Source organism: Falco cherrug, chromosome 3, assembly GCF_023634085.1.
Source record: "Falco cherrug isolate bFalChe1 chromosome 3, bFalChe1.pri, whole genome shotgun sequence".
NCBI lineage: Eukaryota > Metazoa > Chordata > Aves > Falconiformes > Falconidae > Falco > Falco cherrug.
Genome location: NC_073699.1, coordinates 28,342,209 through 28,369,618, shown reverse-complemented (window position 1 = coordinate 28,369,618; position 27,410 = coordinate 28,342,209). Strand labels below are relative to the sequence as shown.

At 41.6% G+C, this 27,410-nt stretch overlaps 2 protein-coding genes across 5 annotated transcripts in view; one reads left to right on the top strand and one right to left on the bottom strand.

Annotated features, from left to right (window-relative positions):
* ATP6V1C1 (ATPase H+ transporting V1 subunit C1) overlaps positions 1-27,410 on the top strand; it is a 162,800-nt gene that overhangs the window by 79,924 nt on the left and 55,466 nt on the right. The gene's annotated exons all lie outside the window — the stretch shown is intronic.
* On the bottom strand, positions 1,427-27,409 carry AZIN1 (antizyme inhibitor 1). 4 transcript variants are annotated; one of them, XM_055703430.1, is made up of 12 exons: positions 27,097-27,409; positions 21,121-21,258; positions 14,454-14,651; positions 12,218-12,391; positions 11,759-11,931; positions 8,103-8,237; positions 6,112-6,193; positions 5,028-5,102; positions 3,774-3,939; positions 3,084-3,202; positions 2,701-2,915; positions 1,427-2,099 (listed from the first exon to the last, which is right to left on the bottom strand). In XM_055703430.1, exons 3-12 carry the CDS (start codon positions 14,553-14,555, stop codon positions 1,988-1,990), a joined length of 1,353 nt encoding a protein of 450 aa, XP_055559405.1. In that variant the 5' UTR covers positions 14,556-14,651; positions 21,121-21,258; positions 27,097-27,409; the 3' UTR covers positions 1,427-1,987. The 4 variants fall into 4 exon arrangements, with proteins under 4 accessions (XP_055559405.1, XP_055559406.1, NP_001278586.1 ...); XM_055703431.1 differs by lacking the exon at positions 27,097-27,409 and adding an exon at positions 22,794-23,023; NM_001291657.1 differs by lacking the exon at positions 27,097-27,409 and having other exon boundaries at positions 21,121-21,271.

The following is a 27,410-nucleotide window of genomic DNA, read 5'->3' as shown; positions in this document are numbered from 1 at the left end:
AAACATATACTGTGTTCAAACTCCAGGTTGTTTTTAATGGCAAACTCTCTTCAAGTACAATGAATATTTCTGCTCTGACCACTGTACCGTTTATAGAGGACTTTTTTTCAACTGATCTGTAAGTTAACATAAAACTCTCCCTAAGGCTGCATAACCGATTTCTGTTAAATTACCTTACGCAACTGTAATTTCTATTTAATCAAAAAAACATGCAGCAATCTATGTTTTGTCTAGAGAAAGACCTCAACTGGTAGACTCAGGTGTGTATCACTTCTTGAAACATGGGGATGGCTAGTAACTTTAGGTTTAAAAAAAATTAATCTTTACTCCCTTTCCTACTTCCACATTTAATTCCAGTAATAAATATTCCTTAGACTGTCTTCAAAACATAAGCCATTTTATACTTCCTTTAGGGGCCTGTAAAACTGTTCTCATAAGTCAAATAGAGACTTTTCCTTACTTTCAAGTAGAAGCTGATCAAGTTTTATAAAATTTGTTTTACAGAGCCAGAAGTTATGATTTCCTACCAGGCAGCACTCATGTAAAACACACTAACAAACCAAAGGGTAGAAATTTTACCTCCAACTAAAAGGTTAAAGTGTCCCCTTTGACTGCAGGATCCAGAACTTAATGCACCATTTCGAAGCCCTGACACCCCTCTCCTCCTTCCCCCGGTTTTGAAGCAGAGGAAGTTAGAATGAGAAAGTAAGAACAGGACCAAGAAACCAAAAGGTTCCAGTAACATAATAAAGAAATCCTCTGAACAATTTCAGCAGTTCCAGTTACTCAATATAGATGGCATATGTACTTCTAGGAGTGTGCTTTACCTTTAGGTTGTGGATATATTTAAATATAAGTCCAGCATGAGAAAGCATTGAGGTTTCTGAAGACTTGTGTAGCCCTTCTCTTCAGTCAGCACTATACAGAACTAGTTCAAGTCAAAAGTTAAACTCTTCAATAAATGCCATTAAAAAAAAAAAAAACACAAAACACACAACCCAAAAAAACAACCCCAAAAGCTAAAGGTTCTGTGGCAACTTGCAGAGCTGGACTAACCCATGCTGCCTCAGGGGCACTACATGCACACTAGCCAAAGGACTATCTCTTCCATGCACATCCCTATCTATTGCAGTTTGCTGTTTGGTGTCAAGAGCTGAATCTAAGGTCATACCCCCCCCCCCCCCCCAAAAAAAAAAACCACAAACCAAACCAAAACCACACTCACACCACACCACAAATTGCCTTTTAGCCTTTCAGAAACTTCTATGACTTGCACTTCATATAGGTTTATCAACCTTTTTATGGGTTAACACAAAGCTGAAATAACGGGCTAGAGAAAAGGCAGCTTCTTGAAACACCCATGTATACATCTATTTTATAGCTACCTCTTCTGCCTAGCCCCTCCCAAAGTTAGCCTGAAAAACAGTAAAATCTACACAAAGTTTTATTGCAATCATACAAGGGATACATCAAGGGTCAAATACAACAAATACTATGATGCAATTTTACATTTATTAAACTACAGTTCAAAGCACAAATTTACACATTCTAAATACACTAAACATCTAATGAAGTCACACTGGTCTCCCACTGACATTTGATATATCTGGGCGAAAGACAATAACTTTACAAGACTTTTCTAACAGGAATCCTTAGTATAAAAACTGTGTACTTGTATGTAAACTGTTGAAGAACCCAAGTGATGGGTTTCCATCTCCACTAAGTCATCCATTTTGTTGCATATTTAAACGCTCAGGGGTTGAATGAACTTGATTTTAAATTTGGACACCATTATCTAACCCTCCCACCCCCCGGTGAATTGTAGCTGTAGCTTGTTTTGCCTGGTCCCCATTAGCTATTACTATTTTTTCAAGTTTTGAAGAGAATGAATTGAATTCAAGATTGTTCCATTTCTTCCACACTGGAATGTTGACCAGACAAACTACAGACTTGCAACTGCAGGTCTAAATGAAGCGTTAATGCCTGTTTAAGCTGCAGTGGAAAAGCGGTCTTCTGGGCTCAGCTGAATGCAAGAAGGCACAAAGAAGAAGTTCTTCATCAATGTGTCTGAAGCAATTCCAGCATCTTGCATCTCATCCCTGCGGCACAGAAGGATGAGAGTTGTAAGAAGGTGCTTTTATGTACCAGTTCACATCAGAAACCAGCCTGGAATACAGCATTTGAAGCCTACTGCTCCTGGACAGGCCAGCCCCAGCCTCAGCGGAGGGGAGGATGATCAGCTATGCAAGCACTTGGCAGACACAGAAAGGCCGTGACTCCGCTGGCAGAACTGCAGGGCCCTGGCTACCTCACTATTGGAACAGGCTACCCAGCTCTCAGCACCACAACAGCACTGCCACCATTGCAGTGAGCTGCAGTTACTCCTATTGGGAAAGCTCAAAGGTTGACGGTCAAACAGCAAAAGGCCTTGCAACTACCGCTGAACTCTGTCAACGCGAGGTATTTTGCTTTCCTTTGTCAGCCTTAAAGCATAGGAGGCATTTTGTCACAGCTCTCACTTTAGTCTTAGCAAAGTCAGACAACAGTAACAAAACCAAACCCACAAACTAAAAAGGCACATTCTTGCCCTCAGTTGCATCTTCCTGTATTTGCCATCAAATGCAATTTCTATTTGGCTGTAAGTGTATGCTCTTGAGGGAAGCGAAAACAATCTTGCCACTATCAAGAGAATTTTCTTACCAGTCACTGAAAGACATCATGTAGTAAATCAGTGGCCTCTGATAGTCGTTAAAGGTAGACTGTTCACCTAAGGTACCAGAACCCATATTATCAAAGATCAGCCAATCTCCAACGCTCAACTCGGGAAGAAGACAGTTTTCCACAATTTGATCAAGCTCATCACAGGATGGACCCCAAAGGCTGCTTGCGAACAGAGGCTCATCTTCCTTGTATTTCTATATGGAAATGATCCAGGTAATTCAGGCTTCAGTTTATTGAATAAGAAACTTTTCAAATATACATAAGGATAATTTTATAGGTAATACAGTTATATGAAGTGTTAAATATATATAAAAAATATAAGGATAATTAAGGACTATCCCTGAAGATTTAGAAGTACTCACCTTGTGAACCTCTGGGATAGTATTCAGTTTCTCAGACAATTTAGTTGCAAAAGAACCATAAACACCATCGTTTATGTAATATGTAAATACTGGTTCGTCATTATTCCTGGTTTGCTCCACTGGAATAAAAATAAAAAAAAAAGTTGTCTGGCATGCATATTTTTTTGGTCATAAGTAGTCCTTTTGCAACCTAACTCATCAACTGCGTTCTCCTGACAAGGGTGTTCCACATATACCAGAATTGGAGAATTACGCGCAGAGTAATACGTATGAGACCAGATTACAAATTCAGTTGTAACATTAAGTGTGAGGCTTAGCAAAATTAATACTTCCAGTACTAATCACTGTTAAGAATATAAATCCAATTTCTACTTCAACAGAAAAGCAGCTCGCTCTGTGAGTTTTTTTATGTTCTTCTAATACAGAACCATCCAAAACACCTTCCATAAAGCACCCTATATAGGTTTCACCATTGAGAAGTCAAACCTAGTAAGGAAACAAGAAGTGCCACATAAATGTAACAAAAAAGGGAGGTACACAGGTAACATCTGGTCAGAACCCAAACGGTGGATTACAATGCTAGCGTAACAGAATGCATTAAATATATGTGAGACAAACTAGCTCATCGTGATTAAGGGAGCAGTTATCAGTACAGATTCATAACATGTAAAAGATAAATACGACTCTTACCTCCAGAAGGAAGTAGTTTATCATACTCAACAGTCTTCTTCGCAATGATGTTAACTGCTAGTGTAAATGCAGATGAAACATAGTAACATCCAGGCTCTGCAATCACATTAACACCAGATTCCTTAGGGAAGTAGACATCCAGCAATGGCCTGATGACATGATTAACCTACGAAGTTGAAGCCAGAGGCAAGACCAATGAAACGCAGCTTATGTACGTATCAGATGCACACACACACTTTCAGTCAGCAACAGTTCTAGTAAGCACACCAAAAACTACTGTTCATCTATTGTCTGACAAGTGCTCTTACCAAATGTCCAAAATTCACAAAAGTGTTTAAGAAAATAGGTCATTCTGCTAAGCACTGAAGACAGAGTACCATGAGTCCAAGCACGACACAGTCCCTCCTCCCAAAGTTCAAGTTGTGGTACCACTCAAGACTGCACAAGTAGTTTCAAACTTGCACAACAGATAACAAAGCTAGGTATGAATCCAGAAGAACAAGGAAAGGACCTTTTTGTGATCAGTTCCAAATACTGTTGTATTAGAAACAATGAATTATTCAATACTGATGCTCAAATTTTAAGCCAAATACTTAAGATTAACAAGTATTTTATTTTGAAGAAGTAGCAGAACAGTTAGAACTAAGAAAAGCCCTGATTGCTGTTAGAAACTTTTCACTGAATCACTTTCAACGTCCTACATTCAAGGAGTTTGTCTTTATGACAACATACAGTGTAAACAGGTTATTCTGTTTTATGTGCCACTGCATACTGAAGAGCCCATTTAGGCCAAAACAAAGACTTGCCAAAGCAAAGATAAAAGCAAGACTTCTAGTCTTCAGTTCTAAAACAAAGTGCTGGAAACTTTCATACAGTAGCAACATGGCTTATGATCAAAAGTATGCTAAGCAATCCTGGCCCAAACCATGCAACAGAATAACCAGTTGGACAACAACAGGCAACTGCCAAAAACATTTAACTAGTGGTGTTAAAGCGGATTAGGATAGTAATTTAATCTGTGACGTCCCGAAGTCAGTATTCACCCAATATGAGCAGTATTAAAGAAAAATAATTATCACCTCAAGGACTGATTACAGTACCCATGATACAGAAAACAAACCCAACTCTTTGGATGTTATGAATTAGCCTAACATGAAATTTAGAATAGGTTTCAGCTATCAGTATTAGTTGCAGTTTGAAGGTTACACTTCAACTTAAGTCATAATTAGTTTCAACTTCCCATGTATTGCATACCTCTTCCAGCTGAAGTTCTGAACCTGTGAAGCCCCCACCAATATCCAACATGTTCATCTTAAAGCCAAATTCTTCCTAAAATGCACAGGCAGAATGTAAGTACACAGACAAGTGTAACTAAAAGCATCTTTTGTTCCTCCTTACTGCGGTTCTTTTCTATGTACTTCATACTTTTGAGCATATTTAGCAGCAGACATCTAGTGAGGGAGTAACAGCATTGTAAAAGTTAGTATAGCTCCATTAAACCTGGTAGTAATAGCATTGTGATGTCAACAGAAGCTGGTTACACAATTCTTAAGTCCCACAGCAACATCAACTCCTATCTCGTGGGATACATTACATTCAGTGGTTCCTGAACAGGGCAGCGCATTCTCTCAAAACGAAGTTTTAGGAATTCACGGATATATATATAATGCAAGTCTTTCAGATAGTGCTTATGTGACAAGACTGCTACAATGAATTTGCACAATGGTCAGTGAGAATTTCAGTTCTGTTGTCCTCAGGCGGTACCAGTGACAGTCAGTGCTCTAACTGCAGTAATCAGAGTAAAAAGCCCCACAGTCTTTATTTAGTTTGTGAGCTTCTCGTTTACAGGAAGACAGTTAGAGAAAGGAATTTTGCAATTATGAGAGATACACATAGAACATGTGAGATTCACAACAGTCATCTGAGGCATCCAACAAATCCATTCCTCTTCATCCAGATTTGGATATCCCCCACCACAACAGGACACTTATTTCTTACAATGCTTAGTTAATCGCAGAGATCACATCATCAAATTAGTGGTTGCATCACCATAAATGCCAGCATACAAATGCTTAGTATTTTAATATGAAAAAGTGTCAACTGGGTATTTGCAGGACTGAGCAGTGGGACAGTATTCACCAACCTTTGTCCACAATTAGTATTATAAAGTTTGTTTTACCTCTACCACGCATCTCACAATGGAGTGTTTAGACCCTTACTGGAAGTTCCATTTCCTGCCATGCTATGTTTTGGAAATTATCTCACTGGCTTGTTAGTGTAATCAGAATAGAATGGATTCTCTACTGTAGCAACTGCATGTGTGTATACATCTACTTACAGCCATGTCAAACACACACCGAGCATCAGATATAGCATGAATGTACGTTTGCAGTTCCTTGCAAGAGCCTGAAACATGAAATCTGAAAGAAATAAAAATACAGTTAATACGCTGGACTGTGTGGCTTTCAGACCAAGCAAACTGTTCCACCACCTAGAACGGCAATGGAAGCAATTCATTCCCAAGTGGCTCAAGACAAGCTTGCACGATAATACAGTAACTACGCAGAGAATAAGCTCGGTTGATGATTGCCTTCTATTCCACTGGTTTTTCACTTGAGGCTGTCTTGCCTTTAACACCAAGAATGTCCTACAATATTCTCATCTTTAAGAAATGACAGATTACTGAACCTTTCAGTCTTCACTATCGAAGTGGTTAAAATTTGTTCTTCAGTGGGTGCCAATGCTACACATTACATATACAGTACACCCTCCTGTATACTGTCTCCCCTCTCAACCTTCTTTGTATTGCCTTGCCCGTATACCCTCTTCTCCTGGGCCATCCAATTTTCTCCTCAAAACTAGGGCTGTACTATGCACACCATCTCCTCTCTCCAACATTTGGGAGAGGATGAGGAGAGGTGTGTCCCACTGCTACCCTGTTCTGAGGCCTGTTCACCCCCAGGCCAGGTCTTAAGTTTCACAGCAAAGCCAAACAGGCTGGTGAGCAGGCCATCAGAAGCAGAGAAGTACTGATGCCTCCTGCAAGGTCCTGAATCCCCTCTGGTTCCTCATCCAAAAGTACTGCCATAATACTGGTAGTAACTGAGGTGCCAAAACAGGCACAAACATCCCCATGGACTTCCTAAAGACTAGTATGGTCTGTTGGTTCTGGACAGACCATACACACACCCCCCTGAGCCATGATGCTCTCTACACCAAATCTACTCTAAGGAATGCCATCTTGAGGCAAAAGTCATTTTTTAAACTTACTCGCATGAATCCACATGTGGATTTTTTTAAATTCTTTTTGGTTTTATAAAGAAAAAGCATAAAAGCTGTGTGATTTTTGTAAGTCAGTTTAGACATCATATAAAAGAGGTACATTTTCTCAGTAGTAGTAGTATCATATAAATTTTAAATATGTTTGTCATTTATAATGATTATAGTACATTTATGCTTTAATTTGACATCAATTTCAAACAGATTTACATCAAAGCAATTGTGGTTTAAATCCCCACAATCTGGCTTCCATTTAAAATATTTTACTGTCTTGGCACACCCTCTTACTTGTTTGGTTGCTTTCTTAAAACATTCATGAGTGAGTATGTGGTACATTAGTAGCTGAAGGTAGACAGAACAAAGACATGTGCATGCATTTTTCCTCTATATAGTAAAAATCTTTGTTAAATTTCAAATTAAAATACCACAGCTCATTTGGCAGCTCTCAGAACACTGGGATTCATTCCTACCTCCTACAAGCAAAAAAACTTACCCCAGTATTTTGTCTTGATGTGATCAGAGTGACATAGGACCCAACTCTTAGAAAATCCAACCCAATGTTCATCTTGCTCAAAGTCTGCCCAAGCTATTCCATGCTATACTAGCACTTATCTGTTACGCCATTTATTGCTGGACAAATACAAATGAAGTTACCATGGAAGTTCAAGAGTACAGTTAGAAAATAGAAAAGGCTTTTAAACTTTGCTTTCATGCTTACAGAAGGATTTCTGATACTCTATTTCAAATTGCTCCGTCTGTAATAGTTAATTTGTCTCAATAGTTTTTGCTTTTATATTAGTACTTTGCTTGCAAGCAAAAACTCACAATCCAGAAGTTGGGGTTTGGTGTTTGTTGGGGGTTTTTTTGGGTTTTTTGTTGGTTTTTTGTGGGGTTTGTTTGTTTTTGTGTGTGGGTTTTTTTTGGTGTGTTTTTATTTTTTAGAAAACCTCTAAAATAGTACCGAAGGGGGAAAAATTCTTCTCTATTCTACATCTTGAATACATCATGCAGACATCTACTCAGCCAGCAGAGAACAATAAAGTTACTCACTTGACACCAACTATTTGGACTCCCAACTCCTTAGCACATTCCATGAGATGCCTACAGTTCTTCATGGTGGTGCCAAACTTCATATTCATCTCCTCATCAGCAGTAATGTCTTCTGTGGCAATGTGCAGTAAGAGCCTAAGAGAAGGGGAAGATGATTGGGGCAGTTGGTTTACATCATCAGCACATGTGAAGCCTGAAGACTGTCAGAAGTGTGTTGATTATGTTGTCAGTACTCCTGCTCCATCGATGGATGAGTCAAGTGAACCTAATAAAAACAATCCTGTACAGAGAAAAAACTAGCAATTAGGGGCTAAAACATGGAGCCAACAAGGACAAGGGATTTCGAAATGCAGCAACTAAGACTCTTTTGTAGCAGCAAGAGTCTGCTGAGTGCTGTAATGAAAGAGAATGTTACCTTCTAATAAAGTATACTTCCTCATAAATCCATTAAGACTGTAATATGCTTTTCCCACCTCTGTTCTCCTTTCTAGCTAAAAGGAGAGCATGGAGATTCCCCTTCAGTCAGTCATGTACCAGACTTCATTCAACTCAGCATCTGGAGAACACCAGGCTGACACATTAAAAGCACACCCTGGCCACATCCCTCCACCTCCCCTCCTGGCTAAGCATGGGGACTGGTGATGGAGTAGGGTGTCAGCCCGCTCCCTGTCCCTTCCAGGACACCTGTGGGGCAGGGAGGCAATGAGTACCATCTCTTACAGTCTTACGCAGCGAGACGGCTTCCTCTCTCTGATCAAAGCCTCATTCTGGACAGGTCTGGCAAACTGCCATGCCAGTGTTGACAGTTTTTTTACATTAAAGTAACACTTGAGTGGCAAAGATATGTTCACACCAAAAAACCTCACTCCTTCCCCACACCACAATAAGATTTAATTAATTAGCCATGTGGCAAACTACAGAGAAATTGTGTCATGACATACAGGCAGCCTGCACAGAGCACGTTACATTTAAACTCTCTATCTTGGTTAACTAAGCGGAATGAAGTAGTTCTTCTTTAAGACAAGCAATAAGCAAAACTTAGCCTAGCCACTACAAAAATACATGCTGGCCTAACAGCTACTTTAAGTTCTAAAAGCCCTTTCCAGATGTCTCATGATTCTTTTTTTTTTTTTAAATGTATTTTGTAAAGAGAAAAAAATTCTGAAATTCTCACTCAGGTTGCCTAGCAATCCATGTTAATTTCAATTTACACCACTCCACCTTGAGAAACTGACTAGCCTCTCATTTCCTGCTTCTCCACTAGCTCTGTTCAAGGAATCTGTAGCCAAACAGTATTTTGTAAAGTATTTGGAAAAAGTGCTAGATAAAACAAAAAAAATTTCAAAACTTAAACTATTTAAAATGTAAAGAAGTTTCAAATCCATAATACTGTGGTTTGTAACCTCACATTAAGGTTAGACAAAAGCATGTCTTAAAGACATCCAACATTAAATTTTATTAATTGTTATAGCAGCATTTTAAGTGAGTCAAGGTATTTTTCTAGTGCAAGCCACTGAAAAAGCATCATCCTGATTTCTAGAAATCTAGTAGGACTCTTCTTCCTATGTTTCAGCCAGTTAGAGCACAGCTAGATGATTATGTATTTGGGTTTGGGGTTTTTATTATTTTATTATTTTTAAGGAAGCACTGATACTTATGACCATGCCTCTGCTGGAGCTCCTAGGACACCAGCAACCTTAGCAGTTAAAACTTTGCCTGGAAAAATCCAAAGGTATAAAGAAAAAGACTATGTGCTCCTTTCTAACATTTCTCTTCTTTATTAAAAAAAAAAATTGCAATCATTCAAGTTAGTAAGATTTCCAAAGGCAGAAACATAGTAATAGGTGGAGGTCTTTAATATGAGTTTAGTGCAGAAAGTTGTAAGAATTTTCAGAAAATGCAGAGAATTACAGCTTTTCTAGCAGGATTTCCTCAGGCAAAGCGTAGTTAGCTTCATCTACAAATAGAAACCTAGCTGTAACAACCACACACAAGAACAAGGCAATATAAAGGGTCTGACTTTTTGAATCTATGTCAAGGAAGAGAAAGAAGAAACTAAAGGCTGTCACTTCAGCAAAATTTTAATGATCTGAGGAAGAATTTTAATAAAACAAGCAAACAAATCTCTACCCGGTAGGAGAGCTAGGGATCAGGTTGCTAAGAAGATTTAGACAGCAAATTGCAGTTTTCGTAGAAATTAAGTTTCTTGTCCTTGGTAAACAGGAACTTTTTCAAATGTTATGCAATGGCATCCTTGAAAATAAGTAGAGTTTATGTTGTTTATCTCTAGCTCATGAAACTCCTTTGTTCTGTCTCCCCACTTCATAATTTCTCTGGCCCAAGAAAAACCTGCATCCTAACTTCTCTTGCTGTGGATATTACCATAGACAACACCTTCTAGAAGAGACTGTTAGACTCAAGGAAAGAAATAAACAGAAAAACTAACAGAACAGTAAAAATACCAGTGATAACTGGTAAAACACTAACTATGGAAGAGACAGCTTTAGCACTGCTAAGGCTTTCAAATGCATGGGGTATGTCAAGGCCAGAATTTTAACACACAAAATTATCTGTCATACATAGCATCCTTTGCACAGGAAGTACTCTCCAGTATGCAATGCACTGATAGGCTTCCGTGAGGATAAAGTGTAATCACTAGCAACAGCAATTGTAACCTTCAAGGCAGTCTTAAAAAGAAAAAAAAGAATAACTAGGTGGGATGAGCAGAGTGTCTTCTTTCTACTGAACTTGGTAGAAACTCCCTAATTCTACAGTTACGGCCACAGAAGACATGGCAGTTTAAGGACTGTGTAGAACCAAGGCCTTTGTAAAGGATGTCAGGAATTCCGTTTCTTAGTGCACTCTGACGACATCTGAGGGAAGCTATGCTTCTTCAATCACTGGAAAGCACTGACATTCACATAGGCTCTTCACTCCAAAATTTCTTACAGGTATGGCCCATAGCCAAAATATTAACGAGGCACACAATGCTTCATGACATGAATGCGTATCAGTCCAAGAGAGACCACAATACATTGGCAGCAATAAAATTCTCCTATTTAACAACCAGAACATCAGTTTTGACCACTTCTCTACAGAAAGCATCTGGGCCACTACCAAAGTGACTAATAGAACTGGAGTCAAATTTCTCACCATTTTAATAGGGGGGAAATACCTGTAGGTGTATTTAATAGGCTTACATCTAGGGTTTGGGCGTGTTCTGTAACCCAACACACCATGCTCATTTGCCAATAGTCTCAGCCCTGACTTCAGCTGGAGCCACTAATATCCAGACAGAGCACCCTGAAAGAAAACACTGAAGCCGCAATAGAGCAGGAGGAAGATGTACTTGCAGATGACGAAGTGCCAGACTTCTGAACTTTAATCACTGAAACTTTTACATGAAGATTGCCCTATGAAACTTACGCAAGATTTCTCCCAAAACAAGGGCCTTACTATCATAGTAAGAAGCCAAGACCCAGTAGGGGAAAAAGTTGAAAGAAAAGCTACCTTTGAATCAGACAACGGGAAGAGAAAAATAGATACAAGTGAGTTGTATTAAAGAGGCCACGGGTCTTGCTCGCAACTCGTTCCAGCATACAGGCAAAATTAAGTTTCCCCCACATAAAAAGCAAAACCGTAACTCTGACACTTACTTAGCATTTGGATGATTACGTGCAATTTTCTTCAGCTCAATATCATTGTCACAAGTCATGATGTTTATCCCAGCTTTTGCTGCATACTTTATCTGAGATGCTTGCTTGCAAGGATTTGTATATATAATGTTTTCAGGAGAAATGCCCAGATCTTGTACCAATGCCATTTCAGACTGAAAGAGAGGAGCATATCAGAGTTCGGCACAGCCCAGTGCACTATATTCACTGAATTTTTTACATGTGCTCTAGTACTGTATTAAATAGTCAAATACACTAAAAAGAAAATTATCCACTGCTTCTAGGGTAGAAATACAGATTTTTCAACAGCTACTTACACAGCAGTTCACAATTTAAATTGTATTATTTATAACCATGACACCTAATACCAAAAAGCTGATTTTAAAACAGAAGACATAGGGAAGAAAATAAAGCACACTGATACAAAGAGAAAAAGCTTACTTTACTGGAACATGCGAATCCAACACCAAGGGTTCCCAAAATTTCGAGTACACCTGGAGTAGCATTGCATCTTACAGGATAAAATGGTTTTATTGGTGCCATCACGTTCTGCCATTGTATGTTATTCTTTACAAGCTTTCCAAGATCACCAACATAAAATGCTCTTTTTCCAGTCTAAAAAAAAAAAAAAGCAAGAATAGGCAAATAAAATTTCTGAAGTTGTGTGTTGCTGTCAAAACATAAAACAACCCATGATACAAAGTCTTCAAGAATTATGTACTTTTTTTTCACCCTGCTACTAACTGTTAGGTTTGGCCTTGAACAATGCTTTTGTTTTTACTTTCACCTAGCAACCTGAACTAGTTTAAAAAAAATATCACAGGGAATACCTACCACTTCAGAGATATTATGAATGCTATTTAGACAATACTCTGAGATTCCTGAACAAAAGATACTACTAAAATGCCAAACGCTGATTTTATCTAAAAATACAGATTAGGTTACAATCTCTTCCCACTCTGCGTTTTCAGACATCTGCAACTTTTTGGAGGAAGAAAATCCACTGGGATGAGAGCTTCCACAGTCTCAACAATTTATAACTTATTATACATGGAATTAAATAATGGTAGTACATTAGATTTTATGTCTATCTAATAGCTCATGTTACGGAACATTTGTTGATAGTATTTTAATTCAGGCAGTCAAATTTGAGACTGTTCTCCACATCTTGTGAAGCACAAATTTCAAACAATTTTAAGAACCAAACTCAGTGTGTTAAGGTTACAGAGTCAACTACATCCTCTTTAAGAAAATGCACAGACACTTTTCTGGAAACCGTTACAGCCTCCCTTATGCATCTGTTACTATAGCCTTTCTCAATATCAAGTCATGATGTGGATGCAGTGGATCGAAATCCGAACAGATCATTCTGTATTTGTTTATAATGTGCACTCGGTAAATTCCTGTAAATGAATGGCCTACTGTTTACCAATTAAAGATCATCACAAAATATATGATCTATCTGAATTAAGACTGTACATCAAATGTTAACTCTAGCACTTGACTTTTGCAGATATGAAACTATGTTGTGGCTTATTGTATACAATGTCTTTATTTCTTTTTAAAAAACACAAATAGAAATTCCATCGGGTGGAAGCATACTGACCCCCTGTACGGGTCACCAGCAGGAATGGGATCTGGAGCTTTAGATCCATGGCACAGGCCTCTACCCCTTGAGCTAAAGGAGTAAATGAAAGCAGCAGGAGGCAGCTATCCTCTGTGAGCCAGCCAGTGGTTGGAGACATGACATGTTGCCAGTAGTTTACCTATTTATTTGCTAGACAGAAAAAGAATATTAGGAATCAGGATTTGGGAATCCTACACCTGAGCTCAGAAGGCCATGGGATTTAGCTATTTGCTGTACTATAGTTGAGCACTTGCATTTGAACATCAGTTCTGATAAACCAAGGAAAAGTCAACAGCTCATAGGTATGGTGTATTATAGATACGGGATTCACTTAATGAAACTTCATTCCTTTTTTTAAAGCTCGCTCTTTCTACAGCCTTGTCTATAAAACAAAGGCTACATCTTCCTGCCTCTTAAGGAGTGAGTGAAGCCTTATTCAATAAAACTACTATTGTATGTACAAAAGTATTTGTTTCTTTCCAGTAGATTGCTAAACCTTAACAGCTTTTAGACCAGTTTATTTTCTTGAAAGAAAAAAGGTAGCACACCTGACAATACGCTCGTACCCACATTTCCAACAGGGAGAAGGGTAACGGGACGATACATAATCATACAACCATGATGGGCCACAGAAATTTTAAACATGGCTTTAAACTGGCTCAGCATACAGGTTTGTCTAAAATTCAGCACATTTTTAGGAAAAGAGCAGAAAAAGAAAATGTTTCTAACTCCGCGATATCCACTTGCCCAATTTCAGGTTTCTTGTCTAAACCCCGTTTATAGTAAAATCTTGATACAAGATGAGAACCTGTATTTAATTACACTAGCAAGACTACTTTTCTGCTAGCCACACTCAGGGAGGTAACAACTGTTGCCCAAATTTCCCCAACAGAATTCAGCCAGAGGCAAACAACCATCAAAGAATTAGAAAACTACTTTATAAGGTGAGTTTTAGCTGACTGTTCCTCTCTTGCTGTCAGCTCAGTGCTAAATACCTTGACCTAGTTTGAAGACTTAAGAGAACTAAACCAGAAGATTTGGAAAACTTACATGAGTGTGTTCATAAATACAGTTGTCGATAACATCTGCAAGAGTTGCTCCTTCATCCAACAGACCAATGGAGTAATTTGCATCCTCAAGAAATCCTTTCATCTCAGCCGTATTCCACAAAGCCGACAGTCATAAACCAAGAAACACAAGGGATGGGCTTCCAAGCCTTATATCCGGGTCCTTAAATTATGCAACAAACTGTACAAAGAAAACACAACTCAATAGGAAGAGAGGCACAATGCATACTATGACACTGTTTAAAAACTGGAAAGAACTTTCTAAATACGATGTACTACAAACAGTAACACACACACACTCTCCACAAAAATCAAAGAGACTTTTACTCTGTTCACCCTCCATTTGCCAGGGATAAGGATAGAGCAATTCTACTGAAGCCAAGAATAAAACAGAAGCTATGTACCTTACATCTGATACCAATTTAAAGATGAGTAAGAAACCACTGATGAAAAGCTGTTCTTGAGAAGAATCCCAGACCGTACGCACAGTGATCTGTGTTGAGCTTACACAAACTATGAAAATACTGCAAGTGTAGCATACCTGTACAAACACCTCCTGTGTTCTTAAGTATAGTATTAGTATTCAAGTATGCATCTAGAAGACTGCCTGTGTAACAACATTTCTGAATTTGTTAAAAACCTATAGTGCATTGGAGAAATGTTAGCATTGATATTTGTCATATTCATGTACTTGTTAACATTCCGGTTTTTGGTTAGATACCAATTTATAACCATCGCTTTCACACACTGTATTTACTAGGCATTTGTTTTGTTGTTCCGTTCATAAGATTACCTACAACACTTAAAACTCTTCACTTCAATAGCAGTTAATAGAAAGAAGCCACTAGCTAGAAGTAGTTTTCAGAGTGACAGTCAACCTCAGGAAGTGGAATTGGTATTAAAAGAAAAGTAACAGTTATAGCCTAGGTTTATTTGCATCTTTTTTATCCTCAGACTTTCACTGCAAATAAGCAGCGTTTTCCAAAAGACAACCTGAATCAATTAAATCCACAGACAAAACACTGTTAAATATAGTCTTAAACTATGGATTAAATAGTCTCAAGTAAAAATCAGTAGACAGCAGAAAAATGTCAACCAGTGATTATATACTTTCAGCCGCCTTACTTGATGAATACAACAATCTGCCATTTACATTCTATTAGAGCAGGAGGTCTTGTTTAGAGGTCTCCTTTATTAAGTTTATAGCTACTGACTGACCAGACTGGTTTTTGTCATTTCAACTGTCATCTTTGACTAACACAAGACTGATCAAAACCAGGCAGCTAACTAGATTCCTTCTTTACATGAACACCCAAGCCTTTTTTTTTAATCTCAACAGAAGTTGCATAGTCTTTGGAAAAAAGAGTTGTTTTCTAAGGCCAGCTGTACTTGGCAATTAAAAATGTTGTGAGAAACCAGAAACATTACAACTGAAGGTAAAAACAAAAAGCTTCACTAAGACTCTAAAAGCCAAGATGATAATTTTGGCTTCAAATGGTCACAAGGCCATGGTATTAACACTGTTATCATATTTCTTCCACCACCTCTCTCCAGTAAAAAATCCACAACTTGCAACATAAGTTTAGTTAACATTGTTAATAATACTAACAAAGTTACTTTGCTCAAGCTGATACTAAGACAACTAAGCAGCAGTTGCTCTCGCTTGTCATTGCAGCAATAATGGGAAAAGAGCCAGAAGAGTTTCGTATGCTTTCTCTGTAACTCAAGTATGCCACCTATGTTTCTTAAGAGAAGTATTTACTCCCAGGTGAATTTATGTGGCAGCAAGAATTTTCAGCTATATTCAGAAGCTTAATAATAAAAACATGAATGCTAGGTAAGAATACGCTTGTCTCACACATACAGTGAGTCTCATGCTTATTTACGTGAATCCTTAAGATCTAAAACAATCATGAAGGAGCAAGATAATTATCACATCGATGTAAGGATTTAAGTAAATTACAATTATAAAACAATGACTAGGCGGTAGACACTATAATACCTAGGAAAACATATTTAGTCAGTCACACCTCGGTTTAAGTTTGTGAGTAACAAGCTAAAATTCCTTTAAAAAAACGCACCACCAAAAAAAAAAGACAAGCTTGTGAACCAAGTTTGACTTCGAATCAGTGAAACAAACATGAACACCACAGTCACGTTTACAAAGCTACTGTCACCCTCTGAACAGGTACTTGAGCAGTATCCTTGATTTGCCAGCTGATGAGCACAAACTCCTCAACACATTCACCTTCATAAAATATCCAAGATTTCCAGGCACAGAGTACCAAAGAGGGTTGGTTTGGGTTAAGTTTTTACCACTTAACTCCCCAAAAGCAACAACAAAAAGAACACTTATCTGGTGAGTCAGCTTCAATGAAGGTAATTTCCTAAATCAGTTGCCTTGTAGTTCATTCACCCAAAATCACTTATGGTCAAGAGGCAGGGAGGAGAAGGAATGCAAGCTAGTACTGACTTAATAAAATAGCTTGCAACAAGCCATGACCAACCTAGTACAACCTCTCCTAGGCTGTTAAACAGTAATTGCTTTTTCCAAACATGCCCATGACATCTAGGCTTCTTCATTTAGCAAAATTCACCTAGTCAAAAAAAGCTAGTGCTAGCCTACTGACTTCTGCCCTCAGTCACAGCCTATTATCCCTCTGCAGTCTCTCCTGCTCTTTTCAGTCTTGTTGAGAGCAAGATAGGAAGAGTATTCTACAGAGAGAAAATTGATATTCCTACCAGCCCTGCTACAGCACCAGCACAAAACAGTGCATACTTAGGAAACATTTCTTTAAGGAATTAATACCTGCAGTAGGACTTGGGATTGTGCTATAATCTTGCTCTGCCCAGCCTGGCTCTCCTCCTCAGGAAGGAGGAGGATCAATGATAAAATTCTTGAAAGATTAGATGAATATACGCAGAAGGAAACCGAGAGGATGGTTTAAGACTTTTTCTACATCTGTAAGACAAGTCAGAAATCATTACAGTATAGAGTTCAGTCCTTGCTGACTTGCTGGAAGTCATGATTTGACAGACTTAATGTGGTAACACCACCCATTTTACCACCTGAAATGTTAGCCTGCACAATGCTCCAGGACACTTATTTTTGGGCAAACAAAAGCTGTCAAGTGGTATGAAACTTCTACATAGACATGCAATTGCTTTCTTTGAAGTAAGCTTTACATCCTCAGGCTCTTTAGGGCTTAACACAATGACGTCCCAGATGAAGAACTTTTATCTTAAAGTTTACGTATTTAAATACTGCAATTAGACATCTGGAATAGAAGAAGATGAAAATGCTCTTAAAAGTGACTAACTAAACACACACTTGTCATATGCAAGCAACCACAACAAACTCAATTGCGTAGTTCTGACAATGTAAAGAAAAAAAAATAATTGGCCTGAAAAAAAAAGCCAAAACACAAACCCCTTGAGGTTTGGTTTTTTCATTAAAAACTTCCTCTGCAAAGAGCAAAGTCTCTGCAAGCAGAACGGGCTCCCAATAATGCTCTCCAGCTGTCTTCGTAAGCAAAATAAATTTATGAGATTAACAATTATGCTGATGCAAAAATCATAAAGAGGTGAAATATATTCATCTCTCATGTCTTATAATACTGTGGGGTTTTTTTAGGGGTAACATCAAAAAAGTATAAGTATTTTGTCACTAACATTGGGAATTAAGTACAGAATAGGTATACTGGAAAATTGGAAACAGGTCCCCCAATTTCAGTGCAGGAAATGCCTATTTCTACTGGGAGTATCTTTTAACAAGATATTCCAAGATGCCATTTCACTGACTTACATCGTTATCATTCAGTTAGCTGAATGCAGGCACTAAGCAACTGATGGGAAATGCTAAAGCAAGTCTCTTTCTTTACAATGGCAGTGGACACTTTTCATTACCCAAGTTGCCTCTCAGTACAAATTCCACTCAGGGTCACAGCAGAGTACCTGTACAGCTTAGGTTAGTTGCATCCTACCATTCTCTCAGGAGTATTCCACACAGTTAAACAAGCAATAAAAACTCGAGCATCTCCGCTGAAGCAAACAAGCAAAGGGGGTAGATACTAAAAATAATTTCCCATCTGACACCTACAGGAACCATGCTTTCAAGAACCTCCTTCTGTTTTCTTGAAATTTGAATAAATTATTCAAAGCCAATAAGCTAGCAAAGCTTACAAAAATGAGCACTCTTGTTAAGCGCATGTATTCTTCTGTGATACCATACCAGCACTTCTCTTTCACAACAGCGCAAGCAGTTACTTCCCTATCCTATCCTCTTGCTTAGCCAATGTTAGTATTTGGCCTCCCCATTGCTCCCCCAACCCCGCAAACTCCCAGCCCTCCTGTTCCCAGATTGCCATCCAGCCCCATGCAGACAAAGTCAAGACAGCACTGAAGGCTAGCCCGTCCAAATAGCTACTGCTTCCACTTGGCATAGACAGGGATCGTTAATGGATCAGATTTCCATTGCTAATTCCCTCCATTTCCCATCAACCAGATGGGGCAATAAATAGAACAGATTTTAAAAGGAGCAAGACTTCAGGCCACAGTTGCCAGACTGCTCAAGAAGTCAGAGCTTCAAGAGCAAGACAGAACTAAACCCAAAGTTCTTCCTTGGCCAGTGTAATGCAAGGACAAAAGTGGGAGGGAAAGAATTACAAGAAGGAAGCAAGTTTAATGAGAATGTAAGTACACCTTCAGACAAGATTTTTATTTGAGTTCCATTGGAACATAATATTAATAATTATATTTAAAAGCTCAATTGACCTTTTTCCTATTAAATTACTTCGCAAGTTGAACAGAACTCAAACTACTAATTAGCTGGCTAACACATCTTAGCTGTGTTTGAGGCAATTACTTGTGCTTCAGAGCACCAAAACAGGTGCAGATTCTCACAGACTACTACTACCTACATCACCACTACATTCAATACTGAACTACTTATTTTTGCATACAGTATATTATTACTGAATACAGAATAGATCCAAGCCCAAAATAAACACACAGATCATCTAAACATTCAGCTACAAATACAGGAAACCTGGAGGCATTTCCATTCTAGGACAAGCTATACCTTGCACTATTTGCCATGCAGAGAAAGAATAACCTCAATGGAAGTACCAGAACATCCTTCTCCTCAAAGAAAAAAATTTCAGTAAAAGCCAGAATTCCTTCAGAACAGTTTTAGACATTAAAACGCACTTATAGTACCTTCTCTAGGTACTTCCTTCTAATAATTCTTCTACCTTTCCTATCTTTTTACTACTGTACTTTAATCCTGTTCAAGTGCAACATGTCATGCAAGAGTTCTACCCAAGTAAGACCAAGCCAAAAGTCAGAAACTGAACACGAGAACAGTTTTTTCAGAACTTTTGCTTATAGAAATCATGTGACACCTACAAAATAACAGTGGTATTCAGGGATTTTTTCATTTCATTCAAGTGAATACAATCCATTGTATTCACTTGAACAGACCAGTCATCTACATAGAACCAGATGTATGTGGTTAATTCAGTAAGTTTCACACAAAACAAAGAACATAACCTCTGGAAATAAAGCCAGAAATCATGATAAACTAAGCTCACCCTGTGCCTCCCTTACTGCAGTATTTTCAAAGAACAGGGTCATCTACATCAAGTGTCTTATTAAAAGACGCATTAATACAACTGCCATTTGGACTCTGTGGTCTTTGAAGAGTACCTGGCTTAGTCAGATGCACTTAACCATTCTCATTTTCAAGTTTTACATTAAAAAGTGTTATATAATTTATAGGTACTAAACCAAATAAAAAATGCCTTCAGCTAGACAGCAAAAAAAGTAAGCTGGTTTTATGCAGTATTAACTCAGGTATTACAAATGCATTTAAGGCTATTGTTAAAGCCACATAAAGCTATTGTTTTATGTTAACAGAACATGATAACTACAGACATTCCAGAGTTTTCTGTGCTCCTTAAGATCCACTATGCATATTTATTTGTTTTCAGTTATCACGGGTCTTGTTTTTCTTTAATAGATATTTGCCTCTTAAAAATGCAAAGGCATTTATAATTGGTAAATGTTTTCCATCCAACACAGAATTCCACATTCTACTGTAGCTCACTCAACTACAACTATTTGTGGAAGTGGAGAGTAATTAGCAAATAATGGAGACAGGTATTTGTGAAGGCACACCCTTCATGATCAATGTTACCATTTAGAATAGCAAATGTTAACTATTTCAGTATAAAAAACCCTAAGAGATCACACAGTACCCAGCAAATCATGATTTGATGTTAACAGTCATGCAGTGCCAGTTCATGACTTCAGAATTACGCTGAGACACTGAAGTTACAGCATTTTATTTTAGGATTTATGCAGCCAACAGCCCTAATTCAGAAAAGTAACTAATTACAAAGTTTACTCACACATGTTTAAGTCTCAGAAATTCATCAGATAACTATTGAGAAAAGTTTAAGGTAAGTAAAAAATTATAGCCCCTCCCTTGAACAAAAGCTCCATATAATATGCAAAACACTATTTTCAATATTGATAATCTACATGAAGACAGTTATCTTGCTTTTCAAAAAGCCAGTACATGCTGGTTTTATTTTTGGAAGGACTTCTCCTCCTACATAGATATGAAAAGAGAAGGAAAAGAGACTTACATGGACAAGTTAGGAGATGGAACCCTACTATCATCAGCTAGGTTCCCAAGGTGGCTCAGCGTTGAAGTCGAACTGTTCTCTATAAAGCACTTCTCCTAAGCCCTCTGGATAGTTGTAAACTTGATCAGAGATTTTGCCCTGTGGGAGAAAGCATACAAAAAAAGTTTCATAGCCAGAACAAAATAAAAGCTTTATCTTAAAGCACATAATAAATGTCTTTTCAGTAATGCTTCTAAGGAGGTTTGTAGCACCCCACCATGAAAGTTTATAATCACCTAACGTGCCCAGTTTTCACGAACGTATGCAAACTCTGAGCCAGATCAAGTCAGATGTATGAAGAACTACTAAAACACATGAACTGGGTACATGAAACTGCTTGTTTGTACTTGTCTTTCACAGTCTGAACTGGAAGGTTTTCAACACTAAAGGCAAAAAGCTCTACATGATCCTGCTTTAGGGTAGTACGCCTTAATACTGGACTACCCTTGCAGAAGTGGGTAGTTTTAACCCCATAACCACTGTGATTCCTTCCCCCCCCCCACACTTTGTTTCAATTTCAGAATTCCCTTGCCATGTTCTTTCTTTGTCTGCTGTAAATGAACACAACATGTGGGTGAAAAAGCTATGTGGGTGAAAAATAGTGCTTTATATAGTGAAACTGAACACCATTCAGACAAATGCAGAGATGAGCAAGACAGTAAAAAGAAAGAAACTTATGGTTGCCTTCAGGAATGAGGAAACATTTCAGCTGGCCGTTAAAGGCTATCAAAATATGCTGCTTTGGTGTTCTGTGTAAAGTACAAGGCTAGCTTACTCAAATGAAGGTAAAAAAACATTCACACAAAACAGGACAGTGAACATAAAGCAGTCAAGTACACATTAACCAATCCCGCTGATAAGTTATTCCTTCTAAAAGGAACTGTCATTTTCATGGAATTAAATACAGTACAGAACTGGTGATGTGTAAACCCAACATACAACAGAACTTCTACAAGTTCACTGTGGTCTATGGCATGAAACATGGAATGTACCAACCTACTGTAAAAATAAATCTTTGCTACTCTCATTATTTAGATGAGACTACAAGTGCCAACTATAAAAACCTGGCTCCTGGGAACCACCTAACCTAAATGATAATCTTTTCAACCACATTACAGTTAAGCAAACTGCTAAAGTGTATTTTCCAACTTATTCTTGCTATTAGAAAACTAAACTTGTATACTCTATAACTGAATTACAGAGTGAATGCAACTTGAGGGTAACTGTTCCACAGCAACTCCACAGAGCAATCTCTTCAGCGTTACCATATAAATTAGCATATAACATTAAAAATAAACCTCAGCACTTCAAAATTAATTGAGATATTAAGGAATTTTGTCAGCTACAATGAATGTATATGCAGTATATTTAATCTTACCCCTCCCTTCCACTAAAGCAGTAAGTCAGTAATAACATTTAGTTCTCAGAGTAGGCATACAACAGTTTCAAAAGCTGGCAACACTTTCCTTCTGTAAAATTAACTAGTAGCTCCACTATTTTCTAGTGCTGTTCTGATTATACTCAAGAACTAGTACAAATTTTCCACTGATTATGAATTTGGTTTACCTTCCCAGTAAAAAAAGTCATTAAAACCAGGGTGCTTCCAGGGAGACTGCATGACATTTAACACAAACCTTAAAAAGACATGCTTCAGACAAGTATCACCTGCAGTACTATTCCAATCAATATCTTCACATGTCCCAAGAAGGAAGCATGCAGCGGAAGTTCCTGTGGAGCTGGAATGAAAACCAATCATTCTTTGCGGCAGCAGTCAACTATGAGCTGCACTGAGTTCCAATTGCCCTTCAGAATTTCTTCTAAGTGATAATTATTTATCTGAAGGATCTACACAGACATACAGAAAGTAGTCTGACCACCCTCTTTTGTGCAGGTTTGCCAATATTAAATATTCAGAGAGGAAAATGGTATGATTTGAGCTTTTCAAATCATAGTAATTTTGCTCTGCTTTAACCAGCACAAAGTTTTAATTTACTGGACTGTGGCAGAGCAGGGCTAACATTCTAAGCAGAAGTGTATTACATGTCCGTAACCCATATGGACAAACGCAGTTTTGGAGAAGCGGCACATGGGCACATGTGATCGGCCACAATGAAGCATTCATCATTCAATGGTCTTAAAGTGGGTATAAAAGCGTTCTGTGTTCAACAGCAAGCTTTGAGTTGTGGTAAGAATAACAAGGCAGCTTTGCCTTTTAATACTCAAGCGACACCTATATGCATGTATTTATATATATATACACACTCTACTAGCAGGTGCCTCAAGTTTGACTGCAGCTCAACCAGCCATGCCGTACTTTGTACTTCAATAGTAACATACCCTCAAGGAACAAAATAACCCCACAGTCATCGACAGCGTATGGCTTTGCCGGAACAACCCATCACCGCAGCAAGCCCTATGAGGGCCAGCAGGCCAGTCAGGGCTAGGCTTTTTCCACCTCGTGAGCCCCCTCAGCATGCCATGTCTGAGGCAGGCAGACCTACAAAACCAGGCACCATTTTTTTTTCTTTAAAAAAATATTAAAAAATTCACTGTGTCCATTTCTGAATAGAGACCTTTTAGTGACCCGAGCTAAAATATCCATGAACCAAGCCCTAAAATTCTACATGATGACAACCTTGCACATTTACACCAGCTGCCAGACTTGGAGGCATCAAAGTCACTCCGGCCCACAAAAAACTCAGCTATTCTTCTGTTACAATAGGCCTTTTCCAGACCAGGGCCAGGGCGTTGTGGCAAGGCGGTCCCTGGGGGAGAGCAGGCCCTGAAGGAAGCGCAGGTCCGTGAGGAATTCTCCATCAACCACACTCTTGCTCCTGCACTACATCAACAGTATTTTTGGTCTGAAGTTTGCCATTATATCCAAATTAGTCCATTACACAATTAAGCCTCCCTTTCAGGAAGGGATGGTCTTAATTCCCTCCCAGAGCACACTGTCTCTCCTTTAATTGGAGATGGAATAATTTCCAGACCATACAGCCCAGCATTGCTGCAAACACACACCTGCACCAGCCTTCCAGCACAGGGAGCAGGCAGAGGCACAAGCTGCTTGCCTGGGGGCAGGCTGCAGTGCTGAAAGGCGGTAGAAGCCTGCCTCTTGCCTACAGTAAAACTGTCCCCACAGGAGAAACATTCCCATTGCTGCTCCCCACCAAATGACATTCTCCCCTTCCCAAAGTCTTGCAAAGACCCCTCTTTTTCTGGGGTTTAACAACCCTCCCCCAGAGCTCAAGGCCCAACGGGAAGGATGGGGGGCAGCACGCTGGCTGGCTGTGGGGGACAGGCAGGGAAGGGAGCTCACCACAGCCTGAAGCACACGGGGAGGGGGCTGCCGTGTCGCAAGCATCAGCAGCATTGTTCACACGGTGACAGGAAGGAAAGAACTAGACTGGACCAGTCCAGACTGGAACAAGCCCCTCCCACCATCACCACTATTCACAACCCCCACCTCCACCCCAGCACTACTGCCTCCCGCATTTATCGAGGAAAGAATAGCGGGCAAGTGCAGTATCCTCAGAGCCAGAAATCCAGCAGCCCGGGTGAGGGCAGAAAAAGTGGGGCAGCACCCCACCACCCCACTCCCCTGCAACCCACTGTCACACAGGAGACCCAGCCACGCATCTGGCTGGGAAGGTTTGCAGGTCTAACTTTGCTTTATTGGACACCACACGGTGTTTTCATACAGAGTGGCTGTATTCAACTGGGACTACACAATCAAATCCTGCTCGGTCACCGGAGACTGCTGCAGAGGTACAGTGAAACGCAGCACTTCAGCCTCCTGGCACATATCAGCTGTGCAGCCTTTCGCACTGCAGGAGATTCACTCAAGAGAAGATTTAAGCTCACTTTCTTCCCCCTTCACCACAACTGGGGTCCCCCCAGCACAGACACGTATCCTCCTGGGCTCTAAACCAGCCTAGACTGCCGACTGGAAAAGACCTACAGTACTGCCTAGGTAATGAGCCATTAAAGGCATCCTCGGCCACACATTTGCGCCACCCCCCTTGCACACACATGAGCCCCCCGCTCCCACACTGTACTTCCAGCTCCCCTACAACCAGTACCAGGCACCTCTGCCAATCTCTCACCAAACAAGGAACGGCAGAACAGCAAGCACACACTCACTCAGGACACCCTGACATCCAGATGCACACATGCTCTTTATACACACACCCCCGGCTGGCAGCCGAGCAGTGGCCAGACCCTCTTCTCTGTACTTTCCAAAAGCCACCAGTACAGCAGTGGCTGACTGGACAAGTACCAGCCGAGGCTGCCAAGCCAAGGAGGTTGAAGCTCAGCCAAGACACTTCCAGAACTGGTGGCACACCAAACCTGCTACTGCTACACTAACAGTCTGACCAAGAGGAGGGGGAAAACAGTTGTCCTAGAGATGTCCAGCAAACACCACCAGCAAAGCAAGGAGACTGCTAACAGGAGGGAAGGGCTTTACTCTTCACACACGGGAGGACTCCCGTGGCCCCTCCGTATAGAGGCAATTTGCCCTGTCATCCCCGCACGTGTCCGGGAAAGTGTCACTTGTGCAACGCCCTTACAACTCGTGCAGTGCCCTGACAGCTCACGGGGCTGCTGCCCTGCTCCCTGGCGTACCCCCTGCCCCAACCACCATGCTGAGGGGGCCGGGGCAAAGCCCCGCGCAGGTGCAGCTCAGGTGAGGGGGAACAAGGAGCATGACAGCGGGAGCCCGGGTGGATAGTCACGGTTACAGACGCACAACATGGCCTCTGAGAAGCAGGCGAGGAGACGTTGCGGCCATGCCACCAGCACTTCTCCAGCCTCTCTGCCCCCATCAGCCAGGCCGGTGCCCAGGCATGCCACGCAGCTGCTGCTCCCGGGCCTGAGGGAGCCTTCTGCGTGCGAGGGCACCCGAGGGCTGGGCTCCGCCGAGACCTGCATGGCAGTCGGTGCCACCGAGCCCGGGCAGCCGCCACCGGGAGACGGGGTGACAGGCCGGGCTCCGGGGCGGCCCCCGTCCCCTGGAGGGGTCCGGGCGAGGCCACTCCTCGCCCCCTCGTCAGGATGGGGCGAAGTGCGAGCGGCAGCAACGCCCGGCAGAAGCAGGTCTCCCGCCGCGGGGCACTGCCCCGGCTGCAAAGGGGGAAGACACCACGCAGCCCCCCTCCGCTGCAATCCGCCATGTTAGGGCGGCCGCCGAGCCCCCGCTCCCGCTCCTCACGGAGCCGGCGGGCCCGCCGCCCTCCCGCGCCCGGCGGGGTTGGGTGAGAAGGGGGAACGGCGGCCCCGGCGCAGCCCTCGCCTCAGTCCCCGGCCTCCCTCTCCCGCCTCGCCGCCTCTCAGACGCAGGGCTGTCCGCCATGTTAGCGTGGCGGCCGCTGACCCCCTCCGCCAGCCGCCACCGCCGCCCTCGGGCGCGGGGGGCCCCGCTGCCCGCCCGCCGGCCCCCCGGGCGGCGGCCCCGCATTGCCCGGCGCCTCGCTGCGTGCCGGGGAAGAGGGGGAGCCTCGGCTCTGACTCATCCCGCCGCTCTCCATCTGCCGCCGCCGGTGGCAGCCGGTCTCGCCCCACGCCGCCGGGCGGAGAATGGGCAGCGGCAAGAACCGGCCCCATCCCCATCCCCCTCCCCGCCCGGCACCGCCACGGCGCTGCCTGCCGGGCGCCCCTCCGCCCTTCCCGGGTGCCACGGCCACCGCTCCCCTTCCCCTCCTCGCACTAGGGTGTGAGGGGAAACCAGGGCCTGTCCCTCCCCAAGCCCCAGGCCCCGGGAGGGGAGAGCGCCTTCCACTCCCCCGCCGCCGCCGGTGCCAAGGGACGCCCCGGCCCGCTCCGCGGCTCAAGGTGGGCGTCGCCGCCTCCCGCCTCCCTCCCTCCCTCCCGCCACTTCCCCCGCGGGGAGAGCCCCGGCCCGGCGGGGAGACCGGGACCCCCGGCACCGGTACTCACGTGAGATAACGGCCCGAAAGATTTGGTAAATCGTCTTCTCTTTTTAGGCGGAATTTTTAAAGAGGGATGTGGGAACCTACAGCAGAAATACAGGCGGCGGCAGCGGCGCCTTCCAGGGCCATAGGCTGCGGGGGCGACCGGCGGGGGAAGCGCAGCGCTGCGCTGGGACGAGAGGGCACAGGCAGAGAGAGACAGAGCCGGACCGGGCCGGGGGCGCGGGGCTGCGGCAGCGGGGGGCGGAGGCGGGAGCGCGGCCACCGGGTGGCGAGGCGAGCGGCGAGAAGAGCGGCGAGGCGAGAAGAAGGGGCTGCCGC

What these genes read in the sequence shown, in the direction of transcription:
- AZIN1 (XM_055703430.1), bottom strand. Translation starts at nt 14,555, where the DNA reads ATGAAAGGATTTCTTGAGGATGCAAATTACTCCATTGGTCTGTTGGAT. An exon ending in GTATTTATGAACACACTCAT is followed by an intron (nt 12,392 to 14,453) that starts GTAAGTTTTCCA and finishes TTTTTTTTTTAG; the next exon opens with ACTGGAAAAAGAGCATTTTA. An exon ending in CAGAACTTCAGCTGGAAGAG is followed by an intron (nt 3,940 to 5,027) that starts GTATGCAATACA and finishes TCAACTTCGTAG; the next exon opens with GTTAATCATGTCATCAGGCC.